The 25,611-nt window shown below is 42.7% G+C and overlaps 4 protein-coding genes across 8 annotated transcripts in view; 3 read left to right on the forward strand and 1 right to left on the reverse strand.

Moving 5' to 3' along the window:
- The window catches only part of LOC143425399 (lipid storage droplets surface-binding protein 1-like), a 255,818-nt gene that overhangs the window by 8,289 nt on the left and 221,918 nt on the right, over positions 1 to 25,611 (forward strand). The gene's annotated exons all lie outside the window — the stretch shown is intronic.
- Positions 1,142 to 3,186, forward strand: LOC143425456 (lipid storage droplets surface-binding protein 2-like). Its single transcript, XM_076898246.1, has 4 exons — positions 1,142 to 1,184; positions 1,434 to 1,774; positions 2,497 to 2,746; positions 2,835 to 3,186. Exons 1-4 carry the CDS (start codon positions 1,157 to 1,159, stop codon positions 3,080 to 3,082), a joined length of 867 nt encoding a protein of 288 aa, XP_076754361.1. The 5' UTR covers positions 1,142 to 1,156; the 3' UTR covers positions 3,083 to 3,186.
- Positions 6,295 to 7,409, forward strand: LOC143424680 (uncharacterized). The gene is made up of 2 exons (XM_076896915.1): positions 6,295 to 6,641; positions 6,831 to 7,409. The coding sequence occupies exons 1-2, from the start codon at positions 6,476 to 6,478 to the stop codon at positions 7,370 to 7,372; spliced, it is 708 nt and encodes a 235-aa protein (XP_076753030.1). The 5' UTR covers positions 6,295 to 6,475; the 3' UTR covers positions 7,373 to 7,409.
- The window catches only part of LOC143424938 (uncharacterized), a 322,538-nt gene continuing 317,296 nt past the window's right edge, over positions 20,370 to 25,611 (reverse strand). For 2 of the 5 annotated variants that reach the window (XM_076897348.1, XM_076897341.1), the window contains 5 exons: positions 23,869 to 23,967; positions 22,259 to 22,597; positions 21,857 to 22,072; positions 21,294 to 21,444; positions 20,370 to 21,148 (listed from right to left, as the gene is read on the reverse strand). In XM_076897348.1, the coding sequence (XP_076753463.1) occupies positions 20,412 to 21,148; positions 21,294 to 21,444; positions 21,857 to 22,072; positions 22,259 to 22,597; positions 23,869 to 23,967 (1,542 nt within the window). In that variant the 3' untranslated portion in view covers positions 20,370 to 20,411. The remainder of the gene's footprint in view (positions 21,149 to 21,293; positions 21,445 to 21,856; positions 22,073 to 22,258; positions 22,598 to 23,868; positions 23,968 to 25,611) is intronic. The other 3 variants (XM_076897357.1, XM_076897365.1, XM_076897373.1) reach the window with 3 other exon arrangements.

Here is a 25,611-nt window from a genome sequence, read left to right on the forward strand (position 1 = left end):
ACGTTTGTGTATCAAGAAATATTTAATACACGTGTAATTCCGAAAGATATCTCTGTAGTTAATTAAATACCCGATGCTATGCTCGCACATATACGCGCGAGGAAATTTGCCGGGTCTAAATATACATTCACGGTTTCTGGTGTTTAAATTAAATTTTAAAGCGAAGATAATCAAAATATACTTGCGTAATCGAACATCATTGCGTCCCGTTAAATATTAAGTTTTCGATATTTTAAGAACATTATTGATACACCTTAATTGCTCACACTTTGTTATGCATCGCCAGATATTATCATCATCATAATACCGATATTATAATTATCATACCACGGGAAATATAAGTGTTATCGATGAATACGGTTTTGAAATCTCGTGTCGTGTACGTGGTATAAAGGATTGAATAGCTTGTGGTAAAGGTCGATAGCTTGTATAGTACAGAATACTGTGTACACGGTTTGCTGTATGAATTGTACATTTAGTTTGAAGGTTTCAAAGTGTCATACAAGAAGTTCTTTCTTACATGTTCGAATGTAACAAAAAATAAGACTGGAAGATTTTGCTGTATATGTAGATATCATTAAACATTTTTAAATAGAAGATTGCGAAAGTATAAGATATTTATTCTGCATAAAACAAACAATAGAATTAACAGTTAACTGATAATAAAATTTCCATCGTCGCAGCTATTGTTTCGTTAACAACCATTTAATCTATATCTGTCTTAATTATTAATTGTGTTTTGTCTTTCTTTTACAATGATTTATATATTGCTCAACTTGTAAGAAACATTTAAAACGTTGAAATTGCTAAATCTCAAGTTTCGATAAGAAAATCACATAACATAAATAAAACGAGCATACCTGCACACGAGAAGACGAACAAGCGAAAGAACGCAAAGCAGTACGTTTACATTTTTTTCTTAACCCTCTGGATACGTACTATACATCTATCGATCGGAATAAACGCTGACATTAGGAGATATTCGGTGTATTGTTAATTTCAAAGTCGTCTATATAGCGCGCACGCCATCGTATCGTACGTTTGCATCATGACAGTCATTCCAAAAGCTATGACTCATCTATCATTCACTGGTACAGAGAATGTTTAATCAGACAAACAAATTTAACGGATTATTTGTTTTTCCAGCGAGTGAATCATGAATTACACGCGTAATCTCGTGACAAGTTGGGTATTATACAATAAAATTGTTCCATTTTATGTCTGGCACGTTTGTACCTCACTACTTTTTACGTTTGCTTCGCCAATTTTACGTACACGTGCTCCGTTCAAATAAAAACAGAGCGTTAAACATTTGCAAAGTTAATTGAGTTTGATTTCAATTGGCACACGCACAATTGTTGCTAATCACTTTTCCACAACGGATAAGACAATTATTCATTTGGCGGAGGTTTAATGTTTGTGCTATATTTCAGAAAAAATGGCGGACACCAAGGAAACCGCAAGTAACATTGCACCCGAAAAGACACCCCATCTGGAAGTGATCGATCGCGTGAAGAACATTCCTGTCATTCATTCGGCCATAGAGAAAACGGGATCCACTTATTCCTATTTGAAAGATTCCCATCATCTAATAAATTGGGCGCTGACCAACGCCGAGGCTGGACTTCACTATGCAACTGCCACTGCTGCGCCACTTACTGCACCTCTGGCTAAGAAATTCGAGGGACAGATCAACGCCGTGGACCAGAAATTATGCGAAGGATTGAACATAGTCGAACAAAAAGTGCCACTGATGAAGCAACCACCTCAACAGGTAAACGTAAAGCCTGCGTAAGCCTGCAAGCTTCATAGAAATTGGGAGTCTTATCAGGAGGACATCTATTACAGTTATCACTGCGTACAGTGCATCGAATGTTTTGTAACGATAGAAAATATTGCGTAAGAGATGAGAATGTGATACGTCTGACTCTTGAAAGTGCAGTTAAAAAATAATAGAGAAAAGTTTCGATATTATACTCGATTAGAAACGTGTTGACAACATTGTTTGATATGACCAACATTACCAATAGTAGAATGGTCAAGTACCAATACGTACAAATATATGCAATAGAAATTTCTAGGTAGTTAAATCTGAAAGAACTGTAAGTTGTAATAGAAAATGTTGAACTTTGATATTTGGTCATGTGCCGAAGTCATTGAATTTTCTAGAAACGATACCAATGCAGCTGATTAACAATTTAACATGCGCGGAAACCATTCGAATGTTAATCGTCCAACAGTTCGCAAACGGAATGGTTACATTTTGCTAGTAAATTAGTAACTAATGTACCGACATTTATCATGATGAATTAAAACGTCGATGTATGAATAACCACTACGAAGTGAAACGTCTATACGTGATGTGCCAATTTATTGACATTATGGAATCTGTAAACAGTGGATAACTCCTGATATCACGATCTGATGTCGACGTAAACTTTAGACTTTATACAGATGTACGTTAATGAATTTGTTAAACCTGATGTGTTTTTCCAGATTTACGATGCAGCCAAGGCAGTAATGAACAGCTCTCTGCAACCGACGATCGACAAACTGCACGCCGCGAAAGAATCGGCGGCGCAACAGGCATCCACGCTCAAAGAAATTAGTATAACAAAAGCGAATGAATTATTAAACACCCAGTACGGTAGCATGGCGGTGCAGGGTGTAGACAACACCAGCGTTCTGATTAACGGTTTATTGGATCGTTATTTCCCTCCAGTCGATGGCGAGGAAGATACACCTGGTACATTTATTTAAAAATATCGAAAGTGTTTGCCCATCAAAGTATGTAATCGAATATCGATATTTAATTTATAAAATTCATGTTCCAGCTCCGGTGTCAGCTGACGAGAACAAAGTTCTGCACGCGGTGCAAACTATCGGTCAATTGTCCACGAAGACTGCCAATCGAGTCTACCATTCGGTCGCAGCGCAATTAAGAACAGTGAAGAAAGAGGACGTAGCGTCCTACATATCGAGCGTTATATCTATTCTTCACCTAACGCACTTTCTAAGCTTGACCGACAAGCCAATCGCTAATGCAGAAACTAAAACAGACGAGAGTAAAGAGAAGAAATGAACACGAATCTAGTTAGTAATCGCGCAATGCAGTACCTTTTTCGAACAAGCGATCGTATTTTCTTACTGTTCAGCCATCGTAAAAGTCAATCATTGCTCACTTAGAAGCGTAACATTCTTCGCTAAATTCACGTAATTAAGATAGATTGTTAGCGTCGATCAAAAAGTACGAAAGTATAATTTATTAATTATTTGTCAAGGAAGGAAATTTCTGTAGCCAGTACTGCATTATATTAGTGTTACACGTCATTTATGAGATTCCTACGCTATATTTTTCACATATAAAAAACTACGTGTCGAATTTTGTATTGTATATAACGACTGTGTGTAAAGACGAAGAAAAGAGCACTTCATTAAAAATTGTTATATTTCTTGTATTTTCTTGACGTAAAGGTATATGTTATTGAAACCCATGATTGCTGATACCTTTGCAAACGTTCCGAAGGAACGTCGTACAGATAAAGTGGGCGTTGAAGTCTCCCAGGCATTTCGAAGTTGGCCAGGATGCGGAACGGAACCTGCGATCCCACAATTCGTTCAAGTTATAGCCATGGAGCCCTCTTCGTCCTGGAATCCAGCACGGATGATCGATCTAACCATTTCTTGTCGGTACCAGGATCGCAACGAATAAATCCTACGCCTGGTAGGAGTGGTTCACAGGTTGATCTTAAGGATTGTGGTATAGGGGAGGATTAGTCGGTATCCATGACATCTCCTCGGTTTGATCCTTTGCTCCAGGGTCAGATCGAGAACTCTGTCCTTCGTATCGGAGTGTCCTCTTGCTCTCTTCTTCTTTTGCTTCTGGTTGGTTGAGGATTCAAAGCAGATACAAGGTGGACCACATACATAATGTATTTTTCTGCATAATCTCGAAGCTCTGCAGGAGTAGTATTATTTTAGCGTCACTCGTAATCTTATCGAACAGCGTTTTACTACCTTGTCGGATACTGTATTTATTGAAACAAGAAATAGTAATATTCTCACTAGCTAATTGCTCTTTCCTTCTGTTACAGGTATCAGAAGGTAAAGAAAATTTTTGAAAGATCGATGAAATATAAGGAATCTCTATACAATTAGCATTTCTTGATGACTCACAAGGTAGAAGGAGATGTAGAAGTTGATTATTATATTCTCAAGTAGTTACAAATATTGCATTATAACTATATGTAGCATTGTGCAATGCAATTCAGTTGCAATTTACTACATATTTAATTAATTTAATTGAACAATTGAATGATCTGAAATGAATAAAACAAGTTTTATCGTTCGCCCGCAAATATGAACATCTCCAATCTCTTTTTCCTCATCATATTCACAACTTAGCATAAGACAGCTATACGAGATGATGACACTTTCCAAGAAATGACGACATAAGAATACTTCCTCGGTTATCATGTTCTCCTGATACAAAGTCGAAAATCGAGATCTTGATGCCCAAAAAATCCAAATTTCGGCAATTCCCGGAGATTAGTCACTAATATCTGAACTTGGAAATAATTTTAACATAATGTTTTATGAGATTTTTTCATATGAGGATCAGAGCAGGTCATTTTACGATACATGTTAGCTACTCTTTATAAATTATGTGTACATAAAACCATGTACAACATATCTTATACAACTAAAACTTATGTAAATTTAAAGAAGATGAACTTTCTTGTCTTAATTCATCGTTGAATCGTGAATTTTCTGAATATATCACAAAGTAATAATCGCCGAAGAAGTTCTCGGTCTTGCTCTCAGAATCTTAACATCGATCGATGACGTATTGGGTACTGGTACGTTCTCATCAGTTGATAATTTGTCGGCTACTGATAATTTATCATTAACCAATCGCATTTACGATCTAACTGGTGGTATTTTCAATTCTCAAGCTCCAATTTTGATAGCACAAGTGTTCGCGCTGTTCCTTTAATGCCTCTGCCTGATTGTTTCACGCTATAGAGTATGCAGTTTGTTATCAGGTTTAATTGTGACCAGAATCTCTAAGAAAAGATTGATTTCAGACCTGCCAATGCCTATCCAGTTTCTGTACATTTCCACGCGACAGTTGCTTATCAAAATAGTGGAGCAACGAAGTTCTGTCGCGTTATCATTCTATTTCTGTCGATTTCTGTCCTCGTCGCTTGCCACGATCTCCTAAAGATCGTGAGAGGTTCACATGTAGCCGAGGGTCACGGTGACTGGATGTATCGGTGTCACGTGAACGTGATTTAAACCTCTGAAACTATTGCTTAGAGCTCGAGGCGGTTCCAATTAACCCGCCACGTTGTACGCGATATTAGTTGGATGTTGACAGTAGCCTCGATAAAATCTCTCGAAAGCTTCTAGTTAGTCCGCTTATTATTCATTACACTTTCAAGTGCGGTCAGCTTCGCCGGTAAGGGAGCCAGTCTGTCGCGTGAATATCCGAGGCATCGCTTTCCGCGCGATGCTAGATATTCAAGATACAGAGCAAGTGCGTAATTCCTGCGTCTATACATATTCATTGGTGTTCCTGGCGTAAACCTGCGTCGAGACACGTATATTTCCCTTAAACATCGCATCTCTGAAATGTATTCTCTTTGATTGCACGTCGACGACTAGAAAAATATAGAGAAACTTTCGGTATCTGTGATTTTTGAAAGTTGGCTGACGCGGTAAGTTCCTTCGCCGGAAGAGAAACACAGAGGCCACCTATCAAGGTAAACAACGGTTGGAAAGTTAGCCGCGGTCGAAATGGAGTTCCCCGGATTCGCAAAAGTTCCCGGTCCAAAGGATAAATCCCTTTTTGTGGTCTTCGACAATGCTTGTAAACGGAATGAGTTCGGTTTGTTTCGAACTGGATCAATCTCGAGGGACAAACGTAACAGCGGTATACTTATTTTGTTTCTATTATTTAGAACCGCGTACGTATTACTCTTATTGAGTCGAATTGATCGATGTATCGAATGACCAATTGCGATTGTTATTTCACCTGGTACACAATTGATTGTTCGCCACTAAAGTATTCAAGGCTTCAGAAACTGATAACGTTTCGTTAACAAGTAAGCGACGAGCCTGAACGGTCCACTCGATTCGAACGCGAGCATTCCATTCGATCCAAGGGACGCTCAGCTCTTTGCCTGCACGGTCAGCTCTTGGCGTGCCCGAGTGCGACCATTTTCTACTTATAAAGCGACCTCGAACGTGACGATCGCGCTGAGCGTCCCACGAACATCGCGGGACTCATACTACTTTGAGCCCGTGACCATCCCACTACCATTGCTCCCCACCAGCACCACGTGATGCCAGCCGACGTCATATGCCCTCAGCTGTGCCCGCGGGCAACGGTGAGCGTCCCTGCCCGCCAGTGCCGAGCCGAGCGGCCATGTTCTAGACCGTCATTGATCGTGAGCGTTGCCTCGTGCGAGAAATGCCTGACCGCGGTGTTAAGAGTGCGTGTTTCACTATGGATGAAAAATTAATCGAGCTGGTACGGGGCAAACCGGAACTGTACGATATGCGGTGCCAGAACTACAGCGACACCGTTCATAAGACCCAGGTGTGGGACGAGATCGGGAAGGTGTTGAGTAAAACTGGTGAGTTCGATACTTTGGTTTCATCAGAAGCGCTTAGATATTATGTAACTGTTTAATTGGTATCAAAGGCAAAGTTCAACTTTGTTACGTTTCTCATCTACTCTAATCTTTGGTCGGCGATTAAATGTTGCGTTACTTCGCGCGGAGGATGTACACGCGGGAAGATGACTCTTTGTAAAACACCCACAGGTACCGAATGCAAGGACAGATGGCTCAGTATAAGGAGTCAACACAGAAAGGTAATGAGGAAGAAAAATAGAAACGGTTCAGCTGCGAACAGGAAGTGGAGGTACGAGGATGCAATGGCATTTATTCTTGATTGTATGAGAAATAAATCGAGGCTGTCTTACCTGCCGTACGATGAGGACGAAGATTCAGCGAAGAATGAAGAAACATCTGCCGAGGGACGTAACGAAACGGACAATACAGCGGAACTAGATTCTGCACTTGGCCTGGAAGATGAAACCGGTCCAACGAAAACATCGAGGAGTAAAAAGCCATCGGAAATTGCTGCGATTACATTAAAGAAAAGTAAAATGGGGAAAAACGGCGCGTACAGAAGAATAGAATGGGACGAGCATCCGATAGACGTTTTCTTGCGATCGATGGCTACTACGGTGAAAACTTTTTCGCGCTACGATCAACACTTGGTGAAGAATCAAATATTTTCTATTGTCTCCAATATGGAGGCCAAATACCTAAGTCCATCGTCACCGCCGCCAACCGAATGAAGCGTACAGACTCATCCTTGTAATTTACAGCGATCGATTTATAAGATATATTATATAATAATATTACTTAAAATATATTGCCTGTTATTGATCATATCTGAATTTTCCTTATTTTTTTCGAGAGCGCGGTATCTTAGTTTCTCTTGCAAAATATCGAATATGAGAAATCCTTTTCGTCGTCAGTTGGTAATATCTTCGCCTGATAGGCGTACCTGGTAAAAGAGCAACAGTGGCAGGACTATGTACCCGCCGCGTATTTTTCTTTTGGCTTCGCCCATCGGAATGTTGCGCTTTTCAGAGAAGCGGAGGCGCTTCGAACGAGTCCAACTCGTTCCAGACACAGTAGCGTCCTTTTTCAAACGTTTAAATACCAGTTAATAGGTTTACGTTTATATAATTCGCTCGGTTCGGTACGATACCCGTCCCGAAGCTTCGATCTCCGATAGTATAGCAGACGCATTAAAATGAACGGAGCCGTGATCGATGTTAACACGGTTATACAGAAAGTTCGGACGCTTTATTGTCCGGGATTTCGATCGCGCGGAATTAAGAGACAATAAGGGCGGAACAAAGCAGAGTGGAAGTTACGTTGGGAGCATCGCAATACGTCGACCAGTCCTGTTCGTTTTATTGTCTTGGCTTAAACAATGAATCACAGTGGTTACTTGGGAAGTGTGAGACAGGGGAAGGTAGGATGCAACGCTGACACAAGCACCGCAGTGCTCAGACGGGGTGAGTCCTCCCGTCTCGCCGTTTCCAACCTCTTCTACGCTTACCACCGTCATCCACCAACACTACCGGACGATCAACGCTCTCCGTCCCTCCCTTGGCTGGTTTTATTTACACGCACCCACACCGATACATCGTTACTTGTATGGAACGCGCGCACCGCAAGCCTGGCTCAGCCACTTTCAGACACCTTAGAATTAACGCAGTGATTTCAAGTGCTCTAGGGAATTCTTCGCTCACCGGCAGCTACGCCCTCTTCCTCGAGGTAACGGTTCGACCTGAAGCTTTATCGGCCTGTTATACTCGCTAGTCGAAACTGATTTAAGAATATCCTTCCGTGGAGAATAAACGCTACAGCTTTTTCTCGAGGGTAACGCGGTACCGTTTTACCTGGCCAAGCTTTAACTTAAGGGCTGCTAAATGTAGGTTAACCGTAGCGTAAATTTGGTTAACGGCTGGCTGGTTTAATCTTCGATCACGCTCTTCCTCGTGCGCATTTTATGCTAGAAAAAAACGAAACGCGATATACTGTGTTAAAAAAAAAAATGAAGAACGATTCACGTCCCGCTTCCGAGCGCAACGAAATTCTAACGTCGAACGTCGGGAGCGAATCGATTGCATACAATAGTCACGGTTCGAGGCAGGTATCAATAAAACGAAAATTTAGCAAGAGAGCTTAATTAGTATGAATTTTTTGCCCGCTGCTTTACATCTGACGAGAGTTACGAACGCTGGTCGAACGCCTGTAATTCCCTTCCACTCGTTCTGTATTCCGCTCGATCTCGTTGACGTTTCCAGCCACGGATCGCGAACAGAAAAAAAAGCAAAAGCTTGCCAGGTAAAGTAATAATACCGGAAATTCGTGTTGAACTTTTTCGTCGCCGTCTATACTCCTCTGTTTTAAATTAGCAATTGTAACTAGATGCCTCGTCCTTCGCTTCGCTGCAAGTTGTTGCCAGACAAAATTTCGAGAGTCATTCTTCACGCCCCACCAACGACGGCGGGAAAAATATCTCCGAGAGGAGATCACTCTTCGTACAAAAGTATTAAAGGTATGTCATATTGAAAAAATCAATAATTCACGAAACACTTCAACTTTCTTACAAGGAAACTTCGCGATAACGCGAGAATTATGAATTTTTTGAAAGTTTGCAGATTTCTAGGCGATCTCCAAAGAAGAACGGGGCAATTTTCTTTTCGGTCATTCGGTTCTACCGAGTGGAAACATCTCTTAAAACTAGATAGGTGTTTCTTTTCTACGGTAGGTGTAAAGAAAAGAAAATTATGAACTTATATGCATAAAATTCATGTTGTTATTTATCTTGGAGCACTATTTTCTGTCCGTTTTTGGAACGCGTGTTTAACAGTTTCCTTGAAATCTATAGGAGAGCCAGGAACGAACTCGAATTATCGAGCAGAGGGTGTATTGCCTCCTTATGAGAATTCGAGTCCGCCTTCAGCTGTTCGTTTCTTTTTCGTAACCGCTTGGGAGTCGTTGCAGGAACTCGGAAGAAGAAACAGTGGATTGATGGCTTCTGCTAATTTGAGCTACCATTAATCACATTCGTCTATTTCATTCTTCGCCGCTAATTTCCGTGTACCGTGCCCGCTTGAAATTTGTCGTTTCCCAAGGAGACGCTGACGCAAGAAGTTCGCACTGAACTGGTGAAAGTTTAAGTGAACGCATCCTTCCTTAAAGTAATTTACTTCAACATTGAAGATACACGAATGCGATGGTGAACAAAATCCTTTGGTTACTTTCTTCTTTTTTCTACTTCTTCGATGGTTTGACATAAAGCAGAGTACCATTTATACGTTTTATCAACGTAGCATGAATCGTACACAACTCGTAAGACCACCAGCGACGTTATCATTTTATTTACAAGATTATTTCTTCAACAGTTGCTACCGCGGCAAGACTTAGCGGTATCTTGGAAAGAACAGCTTTTAAAACTCCACATAAATCCATCTGGCACATTCATTCGTTTTAAACTGCGCAAAAGACCGCAAGACATCGCAATCCATTTAGCTCAGCCCACTTTCTGGAATTACGGTGGTGGAACGCAGATACGAGCTTGTGTACATGGCGAAAAATAGCCCGCTGAAACGAAGACGTACTTTCAACGAAAATATGTAAAGACGTTTCACACCGATAACACGTTCAATTGCACGTAGGTGTACACAGTTCATTCTTATTGCATCCGATTTAATTTCTGTGACGATTTTCACGTTTCATTACTCGTTAAAAATCACCGTTTTAATAAATCATTTAAAAATGTGTTCTTCGTCGAGGAAATAGTTTTCTACGTAAAATAAGCTAATCGTCGGCAATTAATTAAAAAAATCCACTGAAAATACACGTGGGAAATCGTGGACGAGGTTCTCTGGAAATCGATAGATGGCGAAGGAAAACATTTCTTACTCCTCTCTGTTTGATTACGGACAGAAGCGATTGTCCGGTGGTATTCAAATTCTCCATGTTAGTCGAAGGAATCAGACACGATCGCCAAGGGATTCGCAGCCTGGTGGCTAACACGAATCACCTCCCCGTTTTTTCGCAGTCTCTCACCCTCGTCTTCTTAATTTCTTCTGCGCCCCTCGTTGCATCCTTGCTCTCTCGTCCACTGGAAACGCGGTTACGATGAAAAGCGTTCCTCCTCTCGCGCGACGGGAACTTTAAGACGCGAGAGGACAAGAAAAGAAGTCCGAAGAGGACAGTTTCAGACGGTATTCGCTCTCCTGCGTTTATATATCTTTGAACGAAAGTTTCTTGCGGTTATGCGCGTTGTAATAACAGCATTTCGAGCTACACCCTTCCGAGTCGTCGTCTTGCGTCTCAAATTCTAGATTCCTTTCGAACAAAGTCATTTTATCAACGTGGAAAACTGTTAAGTGATATATAAAACGAATAATTGAAAGCAGCCAGCAAACAATGGAAGATAGCAGAGGATCCCCCCTGCGGATATTAAAATACGAAAAAGAAAGTGTTGGTTATCAAACGAACCCCATCTGGAACATACTTCTCATGGGTTTTCAATTTGTTTGGCTGAACAATAAAAATAAAAAGAATCGTGATTGATGACCACTGTCCCGTGACGTGGCCGGGGTAGTATATATAATACTTAACCACTGGACACATGACAGTTCCAGGGTGTCAAATAACCCGTGAATCTGCTGGCTGCAACACCAGCAAAATGTCAGGATAATATTCCTAGCTGACAGGGCTCGCACTCGGAGGCTTTAAACGGTGATTTTCGACTTACCTTCGCACAAAGAGTAACCCCTTGTCCAACGGCACTGGCTGTTCTCGCGTAGCCATTGCGATTGAAATTTTTATCGTACTACCATCGCGCTGTTTAAATATTATTCGTTATTACAAACGTGTCAAAGTTACAACATCTTTTGCGTACTCTTTCTCGTTTTTCTTCGACTCGATCGAACGACTATTTTCCACGAAATCGAGGTTTAATTTAATTAGAATGAAAATCAAGGCCATTGGGGTAGGTAAGAAGGGCACGGGCGTAGCAATTGAAGCATCATGGACCCGATACACGTTGAGATTTGCTTCACGTTTCGGAGTGTAGTGGGCGGAGCCACGGGAACCGAGAGGTCTCCTCTTATTCCTCTGTTCCACGACTAGCTATCATCAAAGCTCTGCATAATATCAGTTTATGCGCGAAATATCGTAGTCCCGTGGCACGGCGAAGTGTCGAGTATCGCGAAGAAAATCTCGCGAACATGCCTGCTACGGTTTCAATACCATCCTCAGCATCGGTTCCCCAGCTAAGTCTCGCGGTTCCGATCGCTACACGATGCCATTAAGGATGTTCGAGCCTCGCGAGGGTTACGCGACGTCGACTAAAAATTGGTTTATCCTTGCATATTCAGAGAATGCAAAACGTATGCTCGCAACGTGCCAGTTTTAACGATGGGACGCAAGCTGCGAGTTTCAAATATTAATTCATATGCGTGTAACCCATGCGGCAAGGTGTTCCCGTTTTAGGGCCTCTTCAGTGTGACTCGAATGCCAGAGCGCGTTCGGAACGAGGACGAGCCTCTGAGTTCGGTTACTTCGCGCAATGCCGCCACTTGACGCTTTAATTTACGACTGCACTATATGTACAAAATATCACTGTGCGCACAACACACCACCTGACAACATATCGTGCAATCCATAAAAGCTAGCATCGCTGCTCTGGCTACCAGCAGCGTGTTCGAACGGCGTGACCTCTGCAGGCCCTGCACCCTTTACAGTAACCCCGTTGCAATCACCGCGTCTGGATTTAGTAAAATTTCTTTGAGCTCCCGTAATGCACGAGACTCCTTTCATCCCCGCGCAGCTCGCAACCTGTTGTCCTGTTTCATTGCACAAAGCAAATAACAACGCTTTATACAGCCTGCGTTTGGGTTTCGATTCGTCCACGTTCCCCTATTGCCTCGTGCGCGCGTATAATCGAGTTAATCATACTCCGATTTCCTTGCCAGAAGCGAGTTCGAACCTTTACGGATTAAAGGGGCGAGCTCGGCTCCCGTCCGGATCGCACACGCCTCGCGTACCACAGGTGACGTATCGTTCGCAATTGCGATCCTTCCAAATGCGATCGCAGCCTGGAATTATAAAATAAAATCGTGTCCACTCAGCGTTGGACGCGATGCTGGAGGAATCGCGCTAAAAATAGGCGAGTTACAAAGGACACTCGCAGAAAACTGATGTCCTGGGGGGAGGAAGAAGTCAATTATGTTAATGAAAAGCAAGCATAAGGAATAAAGAGTTCCTCGAGAGAATGGTATTTACGAGGAAACAGGAAAGAGGTGTACAAAGAAGCGTTATGGACGTAGCGAGGGAAGAAAAGAAAACAGAAGGACAAAGGTAAAGTGGGACACGGGAAACTGCAAGTAGGTAACTAGCATTTCACCTGGGAAGGCGGTGAAAGTTTGAGAGAAGTAACATTTTGGTGCTGAATGCGGTAAGAGTTCGGCGGAACTCTGACGGAACTAATTGTAAACACTTCTTAAGCTATCGGGTACAAGAATAGACGAGAAGGAAAGTGAGGGAGGAGCGCGAGGCAGGAACGAACGGAGCAAGAACTGAAAAAAAATACAAAGCCTCGGATAGAAGAGTTCAGTAATTTCACCCTATATCTTTCCTACGATTCCCTTTCGTAATTAACGATACCGCGATATATTCGAACGGATGACCATCGATCAGCTTGTCAACGATGACGTACAATTATCCGTAGCTAAGGGATGGTTACAAATGACGGCCATCGATATAAGAATCCGCGGTAACGTTGCGCGAAAGCGCGAGCCTTGACAATCCACAAAGTCGATGGGTTCTCCGAGGGCAAATCCGAAGAATGATGATCGGTTCGTTAGATTAGAAGTGGATTACATTTCTCGTCCGAGTTTTTGACAAATGCCCGGGGAATCTTTTTGGCCACTTCCCGCGAAGCGAGGACGCGGTACGCGGCGCAACAAAGAGGCCACGTAATATCGGCAATTGAATCCTGGCGCGGAGAAGTGGAGAGATTCATAACGGGATTTTCAACCGCCTGTCTCGCTCAATACGGATAAGCCACGCGGATTTATCAGGCTGAATGAAGTCAAGTGGTACCAAAAGAAGATTTTAAAAGGGCGATCAATTGACGATATATCCCAATGGCACGTGATACTCGCGGAGACGCCGATCGACGATCAAACACGCCTTACCTGATAGACGATCCCTTATTTCAAACCATGTAACGGATGTATCAAGATTTTAATTTATACGCGTCGCTGGAATGGTAGACTGTTCGAATTGGAGAAGGATTTTGAAACTTTTCGAGCTTTTTTAACTGCTTACCGTTACTCAACTGAATAGGGTGCTCGATTACTTTCGAAATAGTAGATTTCTACAAGATGTACGGTTTGGTCTGCAAGGATCGTTCCAGCAAGCGGTCCCTGTACGAGACGGGGAGATTTGCTATCGTATAAGCTCGAGTTTAGCCATGCTTGGATCATGGGCTCCCTTTACTGACCTGCTCGCGCCCTCGGTTTACCATCTTTGCTATTCGAACATTTTCTTGTTCGACGCTCATTCTTCATTTATGCCAAGCGAAATGCTTCAACGAATACATAGTCTCGCCTTATTCGTCATATTTGCGTGTATTTTTGTTTCCTACCTTCCGTTGCTCGTTCTATTTCTACTCGAACGTTTAAAAGTACGCGCTAGATGTTCCTGTCACGAATGCTAACCTGTTAACCCGTCTTCGCGTATTTTAACGCTCGTCCAGTTCGTCTTCTTTTTCCCCGATAAATCTAGCAGAGTGGAAACGAGAAAAGTACGATTCAGTCCCGAGCTTTCGAGATTAGGCGTGCGCCAATAAAGAAACCATTCAGAATGTTCGTTAGGCAGTAGCGAAATCTGGCTTTAATACCTCCCTCGAATAATTCCTCTTTGGATATTTTTAAGAGTGACCACTGTTCCGTAATAACGTCTCTGGCTACTCTTCCTTGAAATCGCCATCGGTCGGCGGTTCGTCCCCTGATCATTCGACGACACCGGAAAGAAACGTTCGAGAATATCCGGCGAGGAGGGTTCGTCTGGTTACGAGACGGAATATTGCGTGTTCGAACGATCTCCTTCTCTTTCCTAATCGTTTTTCCCTTCGAGGACGATTTCGTCTCGCAAAATGGTATAAGGCTTTGGTCTCCTCCGCAGCTTCTTCCTCTCCACCCTCTATCTTTCAACATCTCCTCGACCATAACGATCCCTTTGATGTTGTCGGAGCACACGCTGCAATCCATCGATCTGGAATACATGGAATATCTGAAAATTGTTTCGCGGGAAGGTAAAGAGAAAGGAAACACCTGAAACGCTTTTCTCACCGCGCGGCGCCATTAAACTTTTCCATTAAACACTTCAACTATTTCTGTCTTTTTTCCTTTCATAGCATTCCACGTATTCGTATTTCACCGTAATTCGACGAGAAATGAACCTTCTCGGTTGAATCAAGACGTCGAGACTTTCGGTCGTCGCTGTCGAATGGCGACAGGCGCCACGTGTTCGCTCTAACGCGTTACTCAAATAGTATGGAAGGAGTAGATAGAGCGAGTTCCCGCTAGACAGTCGCACAGTAGATGGAGCCAGTCCGTAGTAGACAACCGCGTAGTAGTTAGAACCGGTTTTTAGCGGACAGCCCCACAGTAGTTAGAATCAGTTTGTAGTAGAGAGTCGGGCAATAGTTGGGAGCAGTTTGTAGTGGACAGTCGCGCAGTAGATAAAGCCAGCTCGTCGCAGTGAACCACGTCTGGTACATGGCGAAACCGCTTTACGTTTTGTTCTTATGCCATTAACAACACGTTTGTCAATACCGGTAAACGACAATAATTGATGATCGTCGAACCTGTCTTGCGCTGATTAGTTATCGACGGCGGACTTGTTGCTCGTAAACCGAGCGGAACAATCGCCATTCGATAGAGACTGCGGTTCGTTACTAAAGTTCAACGGGATTCTAACTTTGAGTATCCAATTAGCTGACCAAATATTACCGACGGTGTCGTATCTGTCTTCGTTATGGGTTTCAATTTCGAGTTTTATTAAGAGGACGCCACATCGGGGATCATCTCGCACGGAAACGACAGTCGATTATAGCGTTATATACATATTTAAGAGGGCAGCCAGCGCAGCACACGGATTTATAGGGAAGCTGAACATTTTTCCAACTACTATTCATTTCATCGCCCGGGCAGGGACCAGCGGATAGATTGAAGTTGGCGAACTTACACACGCGCCAATCCCGTATCACCGGAAATCATTGTAATTTCGCGGGGCAACTTTAAAAGTTAAATTAGATTTCAACCCGAACAGCCGGCGAATTTACTTAGGCGGTTAACGGCGTCACCGTGGAAAGAAACTCGGCCCTGTTATTATCGCCATAATCTACGGTGCTAAAAGTAACTCGAGTTCTCGTAGGATTTCAAATAGAGGTTACGAATAGACACGTGCGCGGCGTAACGTTCCGAATGATTCTCGGAGGATGCATTTACATACATTACTAAACGCTTTTTATCTCACTTTCTTTGAAAGTTCATTCGACTGACGAGCATCCCTTTCATGACACACTTTTCGGTGAACGAGGCCCCATTCAAACGACCAGATGTACACCCCGGCTGCGTGTTTTTCTGCATTTTTCATCTCTAAAAGCTTACACGTACAAGCTGAGAAACGGTTTTTTCTTGTAACGGACTGAATAACGAATAAAAAAACAGCGCGGCTAAAGTCTTCTGATTAACTTTCGCAACGCACTCCTCGTACATTTACGATTACCGTGTACATTCTCTTCGACTTATTGACACTTTTGTAAACAGCTATCTCATTAAAGAATCTCATTCATTAATTTCAACTGATACGCGATACGTTAACGAATAACGTTCGACATTGTACTTGTGTATTTTCTATGCTGGAATAAACTCGACGTTATTTAGTAAGGAATTTGGGATGAAAGAAGGTGTTCGTTTGAATCTTCCGTCATTTATTTCTATTCGCAGTCAATAAATTAACACTTGTTTTAAATCAGACAAGAACTGAGAGACGATAAGAGTTACGTATTCGTTATCTCTATAAAACCCGCAATTAATCAATAAATACAAAATCAGCTTATAAAAAGGTTCAGCAACTCACTTCGACGCGATTGCCATTTCCTAATCCTGTTATATTTTTTTTTTCTTTTTATTTTTATTTTCTTACTTTATGTACATTATACATATATCGCACCAAATTATAAATTTTGCAAGAAAAGATGGACTAGACCGCTAAGTAGATGCTTAATCATTGTTTCTCGTTACCAGCGATTCAGCGACGCCCTCGTAGACTCGCCGTGCTCTGTCAATTTTTCCTCACGGCGGTCATTCGTTTCTCTTTTTTCTCTTTCTTTTTTTTTCTCTCTTTATCTTCTCGATAATCGAACGCCGGACGTAGACGAGTCGTCCGCGCGTACGTCTCGCACGAAATCCAAATCGCAAACACACTTAACGCTTTTGCTAAGACACCTCTACCTTCGCATATCTATTTTTCAATTTACTTAGTTCGATTATAATTCACTGTGTCTATTCTTATAACGAGTCTGATTTTTTTTGTTTTATCCTTTATTTTTACATCAAATGCTGCGTACTTTTCGAACTAACAAAATTATTTGCATCGCGTCTAATCGTACTCTCAAAATACGACTAATTTTTAACATTTTCGTATCCATGCATTCTCTCTCTCTCTCTTTCTCGCGCGCTTTCTCTCCCTTTTGAATTCCGCTTTGCTATTCGCGTTATATTTATTATTATTTTTTTTTCATTTTTATTCTGCCCTTTTTTTCTCGGAATCATTCTCTACACGTACTAGTATCTTCGATGGAACGGACAAACTATAATCGTTACCGTAATCTGTGTATACGAGGTAATAAAGATTCGAAACATCCGAATATCGTGTCGCTGTTGGGATATCGATCTCGTTCGATGCCTGTTCGTTAGCAGTGAATAGAGGACGGGTCTCGTCTTGCCCCGTTTTTCAGACCCGTTCGAACCTTGCAATGGAAATCACTCAATGCGGTATATCGATAAAGTACGTAACAAAGAAAATCACTATCGTGGAAGCAGCGGGTATTAAACTTATCTCTGTCTCGGGTTCGGCCCGAGTCGAACAACGGTTCGGGCGTTCTCGCGTATTACCTATGATGTTCTCTACGGGAAATCGTTATTCTATCGATCGTCAATGGTCGTACGAAAAAAGAGTAACAGACTTGTTACAAAAGGAGTAAATTCTCCTGTAAACCTACCTTGTAAATCGATAATAATGAAGAAGGTAAACATGCATCTTAAATTCTATAAGATCTCTAACGTTCGCTTATCAGTCTCCACCGTTTTCCGATAGTCTCGAGTCGCCTCCTCGAAACGAAATATACTTTAATAGATCCTATTTACAGTGTAATAGAGTTCTTATATCGCATTTTTTGATGATCGTGTCCCTCCGGTACGTTTAGCCACGTGTTCTCGTCGGTTCCGTTTCGTGTAATCGTGTGCCGTCTGTGTGCCGCGTTAAATTCGTCTACCATTTTACACTATACAAAAGATGTACATAAGATCCAACGGTAAGATATATAACATATGTATATTTATGTATAGATCTGTATAGTCTAAAGTTTTGGCAAAGGTTGGGTCAATATAAAACATCGTTAGGTTTCTATGCGTGTTGTGTATATATACATACAAAAACTTTATAACTTTGAACGTCTCTTTTTTTTTTCTTTTCCTTTCCTCTGGCATAGTCAATATACACATGTACAGTTTACCATCTTCTCGAAGAACCGATTTCAAGTTGCATCGATGATGGGGATTGTCGATCATATACTAGACGTCTCGAATAAGAAATGATTGGAATGGAAACGTTTTGAAAATCGATTAACCGCGTTACGATGTCGGATAAGACAAGATAATGTTACGCGGAAAAGGTATCTTTTGGTAATAAATAATTTTTGAAATCGCGTCGGGCTTAATTTCGTAATAAAATTACTCTACAATGTAAAGAAGAGAAACGCAAATCGAACTTCGCAAAAATACCCATTACACGCATTACTCGCCATTTTACCGAGTTGATTGCTTCCGAAATTCGCGTGTTCGATTTTTAAATAAACCAGAACGTACGTGTGCAGCTAGTAACTAGAAAATTTTTGTCCGATAACTCTTTTCCATTATTGCTCAGTTGAGGTACTGCACGGGTACGGTTTTACTCGATCGTTTCCACCAAGTGTTCGGACAATTCGCAAATAACAACGAGAAATAAAAGTGGCGAAAGAGATTCCTATCTCGTGGAAATGTTTCAATCGTGTTGGCAGTCTTCGTTTGAGAGTTTTCCGACTAACAATCACCCGTGTCTTTTAGCGAAAGGCCGAACAGCTGGCTAAAAAGCCAACGTCGAACTCCTCCCGATTACCTCTCGATACGTTCGTTAGTCTCTGTTCTCGTAGCTTAGTGTATACAAATTGCAAAGATGAACTTTCTATTGCAAATGTTTTGATCTATTTACAAATTATGCAGACATATAAATGCAATCTTATCACAATATCATCGTTAGTAATTATACGAGCGCCGAAAACAATAGACGAGATCGTGAAATGGCTGGCAGTGACTCTGGGCACGCTTCGTTCTAACTTTCAAAGTGAAACACCACTGCCAAATTCCTTTCATTCGTATACAGTATAAACGTCGAAAAATCGTACTCGCCCCTCTCTCTCTCTCTCTCTCTCTCTCTCTCTCTCTCTCTGTAGCTGCGTCAGCTTTACTTGCTGCGGCTTCCAAACGTCTCGCCCCTTCGCGTCGTCTTTACCAAAAATTCTGACGACATTCGGAACAAGAACGAGAAGCATCTTTTTGTCCGACGTTAAGGTTCAGACGGGAGAAACGAAGCTGGGAATCTCATTAAAAAAAAAGAGGCAGGCAGCGTACTTTTGATTATAAAATAACGAGGACAAAGGATCGACGGGGGCAACAGAGAATAGTAAGGTGCCTCGTTATTTCTTCCGATTCAACGTACTTGGAAATGAAATAGTCCTCCATGCCTTAGTGAAATTCGAACGAAAGAAACTGTAACGTTCGCGAAATACATTGGACAGCGAGTAGCATTCTGTATGATAAGTTGTCAGATTCTAACGTGAAGCAATAAAATGCTTCATACGCGCATATCTTGCCTTTCAGCTTCACTTTCAATTGCAACTATCTTTTCATTCGACGGATCAACCGAATGCTTAAACATAAATATCGTTTCTTCCTTTTTTACACATATACAACATTTAATAATTAAGTTCGATTGCCCTCTCCTATCCTTAATCACGAGACTCGAAGAAACTTAACAAACTATAGATACAACTTATCAAACGAACCAAATCGTGACATACCTTTATACCAACCTTTCTATTGCTTTCGTATGTCCAGCTGACGTTCGCGTATTTCAATAATTGGTGAACGTTCAAACCTACAAAGAATTTCGACCCCCCCTTCGTACTCAAGAATTGCTCTTGAGTGTCGATCTTCCGTCTGTCCAGCTGGATTCGCGCTCGAAAGACTAGCCCTGGACAAATGCGTAAAGTACTCACGGCACGGTAGAAGAACTCCATCTCGGATGCTGCGCGGCAACGATCGTCGAGTCGTCTGTCGCGCGATTATGTGAATAATTTTACAGTGAAACTTACGAAAGTACAATGTGAAGGCAAGAATAATGGGGGGGGGGGGGGGGGGTGACGCTCGTGCGTCGATGAGTCTCGTATAGAACGACCGTTATTGCTCTTTACTGGTAACTAGCCTCGCCGGTCTGAGGTTTATTGCTGGCCGGTTGAGAGGTCGGCGATGCCCTCGTGAAATTACCGAAATTCTTGGTAGGCGAATCGGTGGCGATGTTCGCGAGAACTTTATCTCTGGGTGGCGGTGCCGAGCTGATGCTGGACGAACTAACACCGGAATCGCTGGATTTCTCGCTGAGGCAGCCCCTCTGACCGAGCCCGGCGATATTCCCGGTACCCTCGAGGCCAAGGTCGCCGCTACCGACCACGTACTTCACCATGCTTCCCAGCTTCTGTCCGGTTTCGCAGGGGTCCTCGATCACCACCGTTTCGCCGAAGTTCCCTCTCTTCGCGATGAACCGGACGTTCCCGCTGCGCAGCAGCGGCGACTTGTCGAACTGGCCCTCCTTCTGCCCAGCGACGGTACCGGTGATCGGTATGTTGGGGTGAAAGTCATCCTTGCTGTCGGGTACGGTGCTCCCTTCAGTGGTGACACCAGTCACGTTCTTCGTAGGCGCAGCGACGTCGAGATTGTTCTCTCTAGGCAGCTTGCTAGTCGTAGTCGATTCCGGGCTTACGGTTCGCCGACTAGTGGGATTCTTGTGAGCGTCGTAACAGCCGGAGTCCCGCGGGAACTGGCGGCGATTAAACGGTGAACAATGGCCGGATGTCTGGCCAGAAGTTAAGACCAGTCGACTCACCTCGTCGCCCTCCGAGCTCGAAGCTAAATCGCCTTCGCTTCCGGCTATTGGGACAGAACAAAAACCGACCTGTACTTTCATATTTTTACTTTCCGCTGTTACCTCGATTCGGTGCCAGGCGTTTCGAGAGAACGAGTCCCGATCGGTGGACAGAGGTGAACGTGGACGTTAAGATTACCGATAACTTACATTGAAGGTCGTTCAATAGCTGCACCGCGGTGAGTATCTTGGCGCGATGCTCGGGCTGATGTATGCGCAAGTAATCGAGGTCCGCGGCTTCAATTTCCCGGAAGAGTTCCAGGTCCTCGTATCCGTTAAATACAAACACAGGAATGTGTTCCTGCAAACACGCGACATATTCGAAATTCGATTACCTTCCTCCATAGGACGAGAGTCGAGCGGAGCCCGTAATTAGGAAGACTGAACGTTAAATGTTAAGGGGAGCGCGGAACGAGTAGAGTCGAAGGAGCATGGAAAGGATGGAAGGAAGACGTGTAAAAAAAAAGAAGAAAAAAAATGCAAAATGGCAAGTGTCGACGAAAAAGGAACACGTTACATTCTGCGGAACTGCGTATTGTTCGCGATATAAAAGGTGCACGCGAGAGGGTGGGAGGGTTGGTGGTGGTATATGGATGAAAAGGGAGAGGTCCAGCGAATAAAGAAACGTATAAAAGCAGGTCCCCTGCTTTGCATTCGAAGCGATGCAAATGCGAATCAGTTTGTTCGAGCCGTGGCAAGATATTGCTCTCTACCTGAAGATTCATTCTCTGCAAGAGCTCTTGAACGGAACCGGGCTTCTGCCTATACCTCTGGCCCCACTTCCCCCGGCTGTCGGGTTCGCTGCGCCGTGGAACTCTGTCGTTTAGTATCTCGACATTTATGAACTTGAAGTGGCCTATCCTGTTGTGCAAAACACCCTTCCAGAGACCGCTCTTGTTCATTTGTACCACGTCGATGATGTCTCCCTTCTGCAACACGAGTCATGCTGCCATTCGTCTCCCACTATCCGCGCGGATGAATCCTTCAGGACTCATACGCTATTCTCGATTCGAAAATCGTTCTTAAAATTACCAGGCAAGGCGAACGATTGAACGAGAGGTGAACGATTTCTGTTAACGGGGCGATAAATCTAGAATAACGGCTGGGAGACGAACCTTGAACTTGAGTGCTTCCTTGTCGTAGGGGCTAGGCGTATAATCGACCAGAGCCCTGGCCCTACAAAGCACAGGTCCGATGGATGTCGGGCTGATAGCGTCCCTGTCCTCGCAGGATATCGAACTGTGATTGCTTCCTGCACGCACAAGTGCCTGCGTGCTCGAGCCACTTCCGCTCGGCAGGCTCTCGACGCTGCTCGCGCTACACGGGAAGGCCTCGGAAGACGTGCGGTCCTGTCGGAGCCTCGAGATCTTTCGTTGCACATCGTGCCTCAAATTCCTCGCCCGTCCCGCGATCCCCGTTCTCGTGTCGCCTTCGAGCAGAGCGCTAGCTTCCGACTGGAAATTGCAACGTGGCATTGCGGATCACCGAACAATCGTACGCGTTTCCTTTCTTTTCGCTTCTATCGACGGGAATAAAAATAGCGACTCTTTAATTAAGTCGAGCAGTTACACGGAACGAAGCCGCGTCGAGCGTAGCGCCCGTAGGAATTTATTCTTGCGGTACGCCATTTCATTCGTTTGCCCCTTCTGTCGTACACCGTTTCGACGAGGTGTCGGAAGTATCGGGCTCTTCGTTCCGCGCAGCTCCTCGATCGATGCAAAATCGTTCGGTGAAGTCTTTTTACAACAGGGGGCCGGGATCTCCGACCTTCCTACCGATTAGAACGAGATCGTTCTGAGGTTTCGAGAACATGCAACGATTATATGTAAAACACGACCGTGGAAGATTTACAGAGGCTGACGAGCCTCGGCTTCGAGCCTGTGTGACACTGTTGCCTCGACGTATCGACGACGCAGACGCACGTGTTGTGACTGTATATCTCGTGGTAATGTTCGAAAGCGTCTACGTAATGCGTTAGATGTGTACGTCTTTAATTATACGCTGCTACTTGGTAATTCAGATAGCGGTGAAGGAAGTAGCACGGAGACGGACAGTTCGAACGAGCAAAGCTTCCATGCATTCGACGCTAAACGGGGTTTGAATTAATACCAAATTTCACTGATCTGGATTTGTTCCCTCGAAGCTGTCTCGCTGACAAGCAACGGCTCGATAAACGTATTTAATCGCAAGCGAAACCAACCAGATGAGTGAAGATAATTATTAAAGAATATAACCAAGTTACTTACCCCACATTGAACAAATAAGATACGAAAAGTTCAAGCTACAATTATAGAACCGTGTCGGTTAAACAAATACGTAAATTAGTTTTACTCTGTTTTAATCGGTAAAAAGGATAAAAGGATGTAACTTCGTTCACGGCAGTGCATCCTTATTTTCCAAGTTTATTATTGTACAAGATCGTGGGAAGTCTGTTGAAATTGGCCAAGTTATCCGAGGTTCGCCATAGGTCGAACGGAACCGGGGCTACCTACCAACGTTTCCTGCTAACCCAACAACATGCAGCCTTTCAGCAAGTACACCCCTCGTTAGTAAGTAGATACGTATGTACTTAGTTCCGTACCGCACACTTAAAAGGAGCATTCGTTCTAAGTAGCCGACGATCGTGCAACACACCATATGCGAAGAGCGCAACAAACGACAAAAGGGCAGAAAGTACAAAGAAAAGGAGACACTCGTGAAAGGAGGACTTGTATATGTCACGTACTGCGTGTACAGCGGCCGAGTGCTGATTCTCAAGCTCTTCTTGATCCTCGTAGTCGCTGCTTTGGCTTGGCGATAGTCCTTCCTCGCCGCTACTCCGGCTCTAAAATGTTGATACTCGCAGAAACAGGTCTAATCACGGATATGTAAAGGAGAAGCGGGCTCTAGTTTCGGTCTAGTGGCACGTAAATGCTGTTAGATGTGGTCGGTCGTTATAGAAGAAACGCTAGTTTGAAAATTAGAGAAGAGAAGACAAAGTAAAGAAAAAAGAAATGAAAGAAGAAAAAAACATGAGAAAACAAACGTGAAGAGATACCATGGTATGACGTAGATCGAGAGTACAACAAAATAAAGTTACAGTTATGTGTCGTGAATAGAAAAACAGTTGCTATACGTGCATATACGAGGGTCAGCCCAGAAAGATGTGCATGCCATGAGCTTCTTGGCAGATGAAGCTCGATCATCGCGTTTCAATTGTTCGTGTTATTTGTCTGATTGATTCGATGGTTCTCGATTAGTTGACGATTAACTACTGATGGATTTGAAATAATTTTTTATACCATTTATTATTTAGCATCAGCTGATTTATGTTAGTTTATGCAGGAACATTGATATAATTGAACTATTGATTTACGACAGAAAACAGTGTGAAATATAAATTTTAATTGTTATTTAAGTAATGTGCTTCTTCTTTGAAAAACCGAATTATCTCAAAGAGGATAAGTTTGCAAAATGTGAGAGAAAGTTTTGGTTAGAAAGTTTTTAAGACACTTCTCGTGTAAGGAAGTGAGTGATATCGAATTGTTACGTGTGTATGCGTGAAAGCGCAGGGAACCCAATCAAGTTGAAATAATAACGAGATATAATAAAGTTTATGAAATTTCCAACGGAACATGCCCCGAAGAAAATTTTAAGTGAAATATTGTCTTGCGAATTGAAAGTATGCCTTTATGTACAAACTCTTGATATATTGTTAATAACATAGAGAGAGGCTGAACTTGCGATAAGACACCCTAATACGTAGCAGAAATTGAGAGCAGCGCACTAGACGTTCCAAAACTTTGAATTAAATTTCTGGAAAGTTGCATTCTCAGCCATTCACCGTGAAGTTTATGAAACACGGTTGGCACGAAGGAAAAAAAAAGAAAAGAACTTTCCCTCGTCGAAACACAGCTGAAACTTTGCTTTATTTCATATCCGTAGAGGAGAACAAAATTATTTGCGACAGTCTACGATACTAATATCGTGTAACACTTTTAGTCAAGTAATACTCTATGCAAGAACAAATCAGTATCGTTAAATAATTATTGCGTTTACTCAATTTTTCCAGGCTTCATTACCTATACTATGGTGGCCTATGCTGGTAAACATTAAACATTTACCCAATTCCCTTGCTTAAATGAAACAAAATTCATTTCAATTAAATAACCTAATCTCTAGACTAACAAACTAAAATTTCTGACACGATTTATTACATTTGGTACGCTACTAAAAAAAAGAAAAAAAAAAGAAAAAAATACTTGCGTGTTACAGAAGTAGATAGCAATTGCAGGCCATGAAAATCTACGCAAGTTAATGATACACTTATTTTTAGTACTGGCGTTACGAGTAGATGTATATACGAGTGTATGCAATGGAGCAAAAGTGAGAGTAAGTGAGGCTGTCAGTTCTGTCTGGATCTCTGTAGGGATAGAAAAGAAGGGGCTATATATATTCCGCTTCCACGGTCAAATTATCCTAAGAACGA

Source organism: Xylocopa sonorina, chromosome 1 (assembly GCF_050948175.1).
Source record: "Xylocopa sonorina isolate GNS202 chromosome 1, iyXylSono1_principal, whole genome shotgun sequence".
Lineage (NCBI taxonomy): Eukaryota > Metazoa > Arthropoda > Insecta > Hymenoptera > Apidae > Xylocopa > Xylocopa sonorina.

What these genes read in the sequence shown, in the direction of transcription:
- LOC143425456 (XM_076898246.1), top strand. Translation starts at nt 1,157, where the DNA reads ATGAATTACACGCGTAATCTCGTGACAA. An exon ending in TGAAGCAACCACCTCAACAG is followed by an intron (nt 1,775 to 2,496) that starts GTAAACGTAAAG and finishes GTGTTTTTCCAG; the next exon opens with ATTTACGATGCAGCCAAGGC. An exon ending in TGGCGAGGAAGATACACCTG is followed by an intron (nt 2,747 to 2,834) that starts GTACATTTATTT and finishes TTCATGTTCCAG; the next exon opens with CTCCGGTGTCAGCTGACGAG.
- LOC143424680 (XM_076896915.1), top strand. Translation starts at nt 6,476, where the DNA reads ATGCCTGACCGCGGTGTTAAGAGTGCGTGTTTCACTATGGATGAAAAA. An exon ending in GAAGGTGTTGAGTAAAACTG is followed by an intron (nt 6,642 to 6,830) that starts GTGAGTTCGATA and finishes AAACACCCACAG; the next exon opens with GTACCGAATGCAAGGACAGA.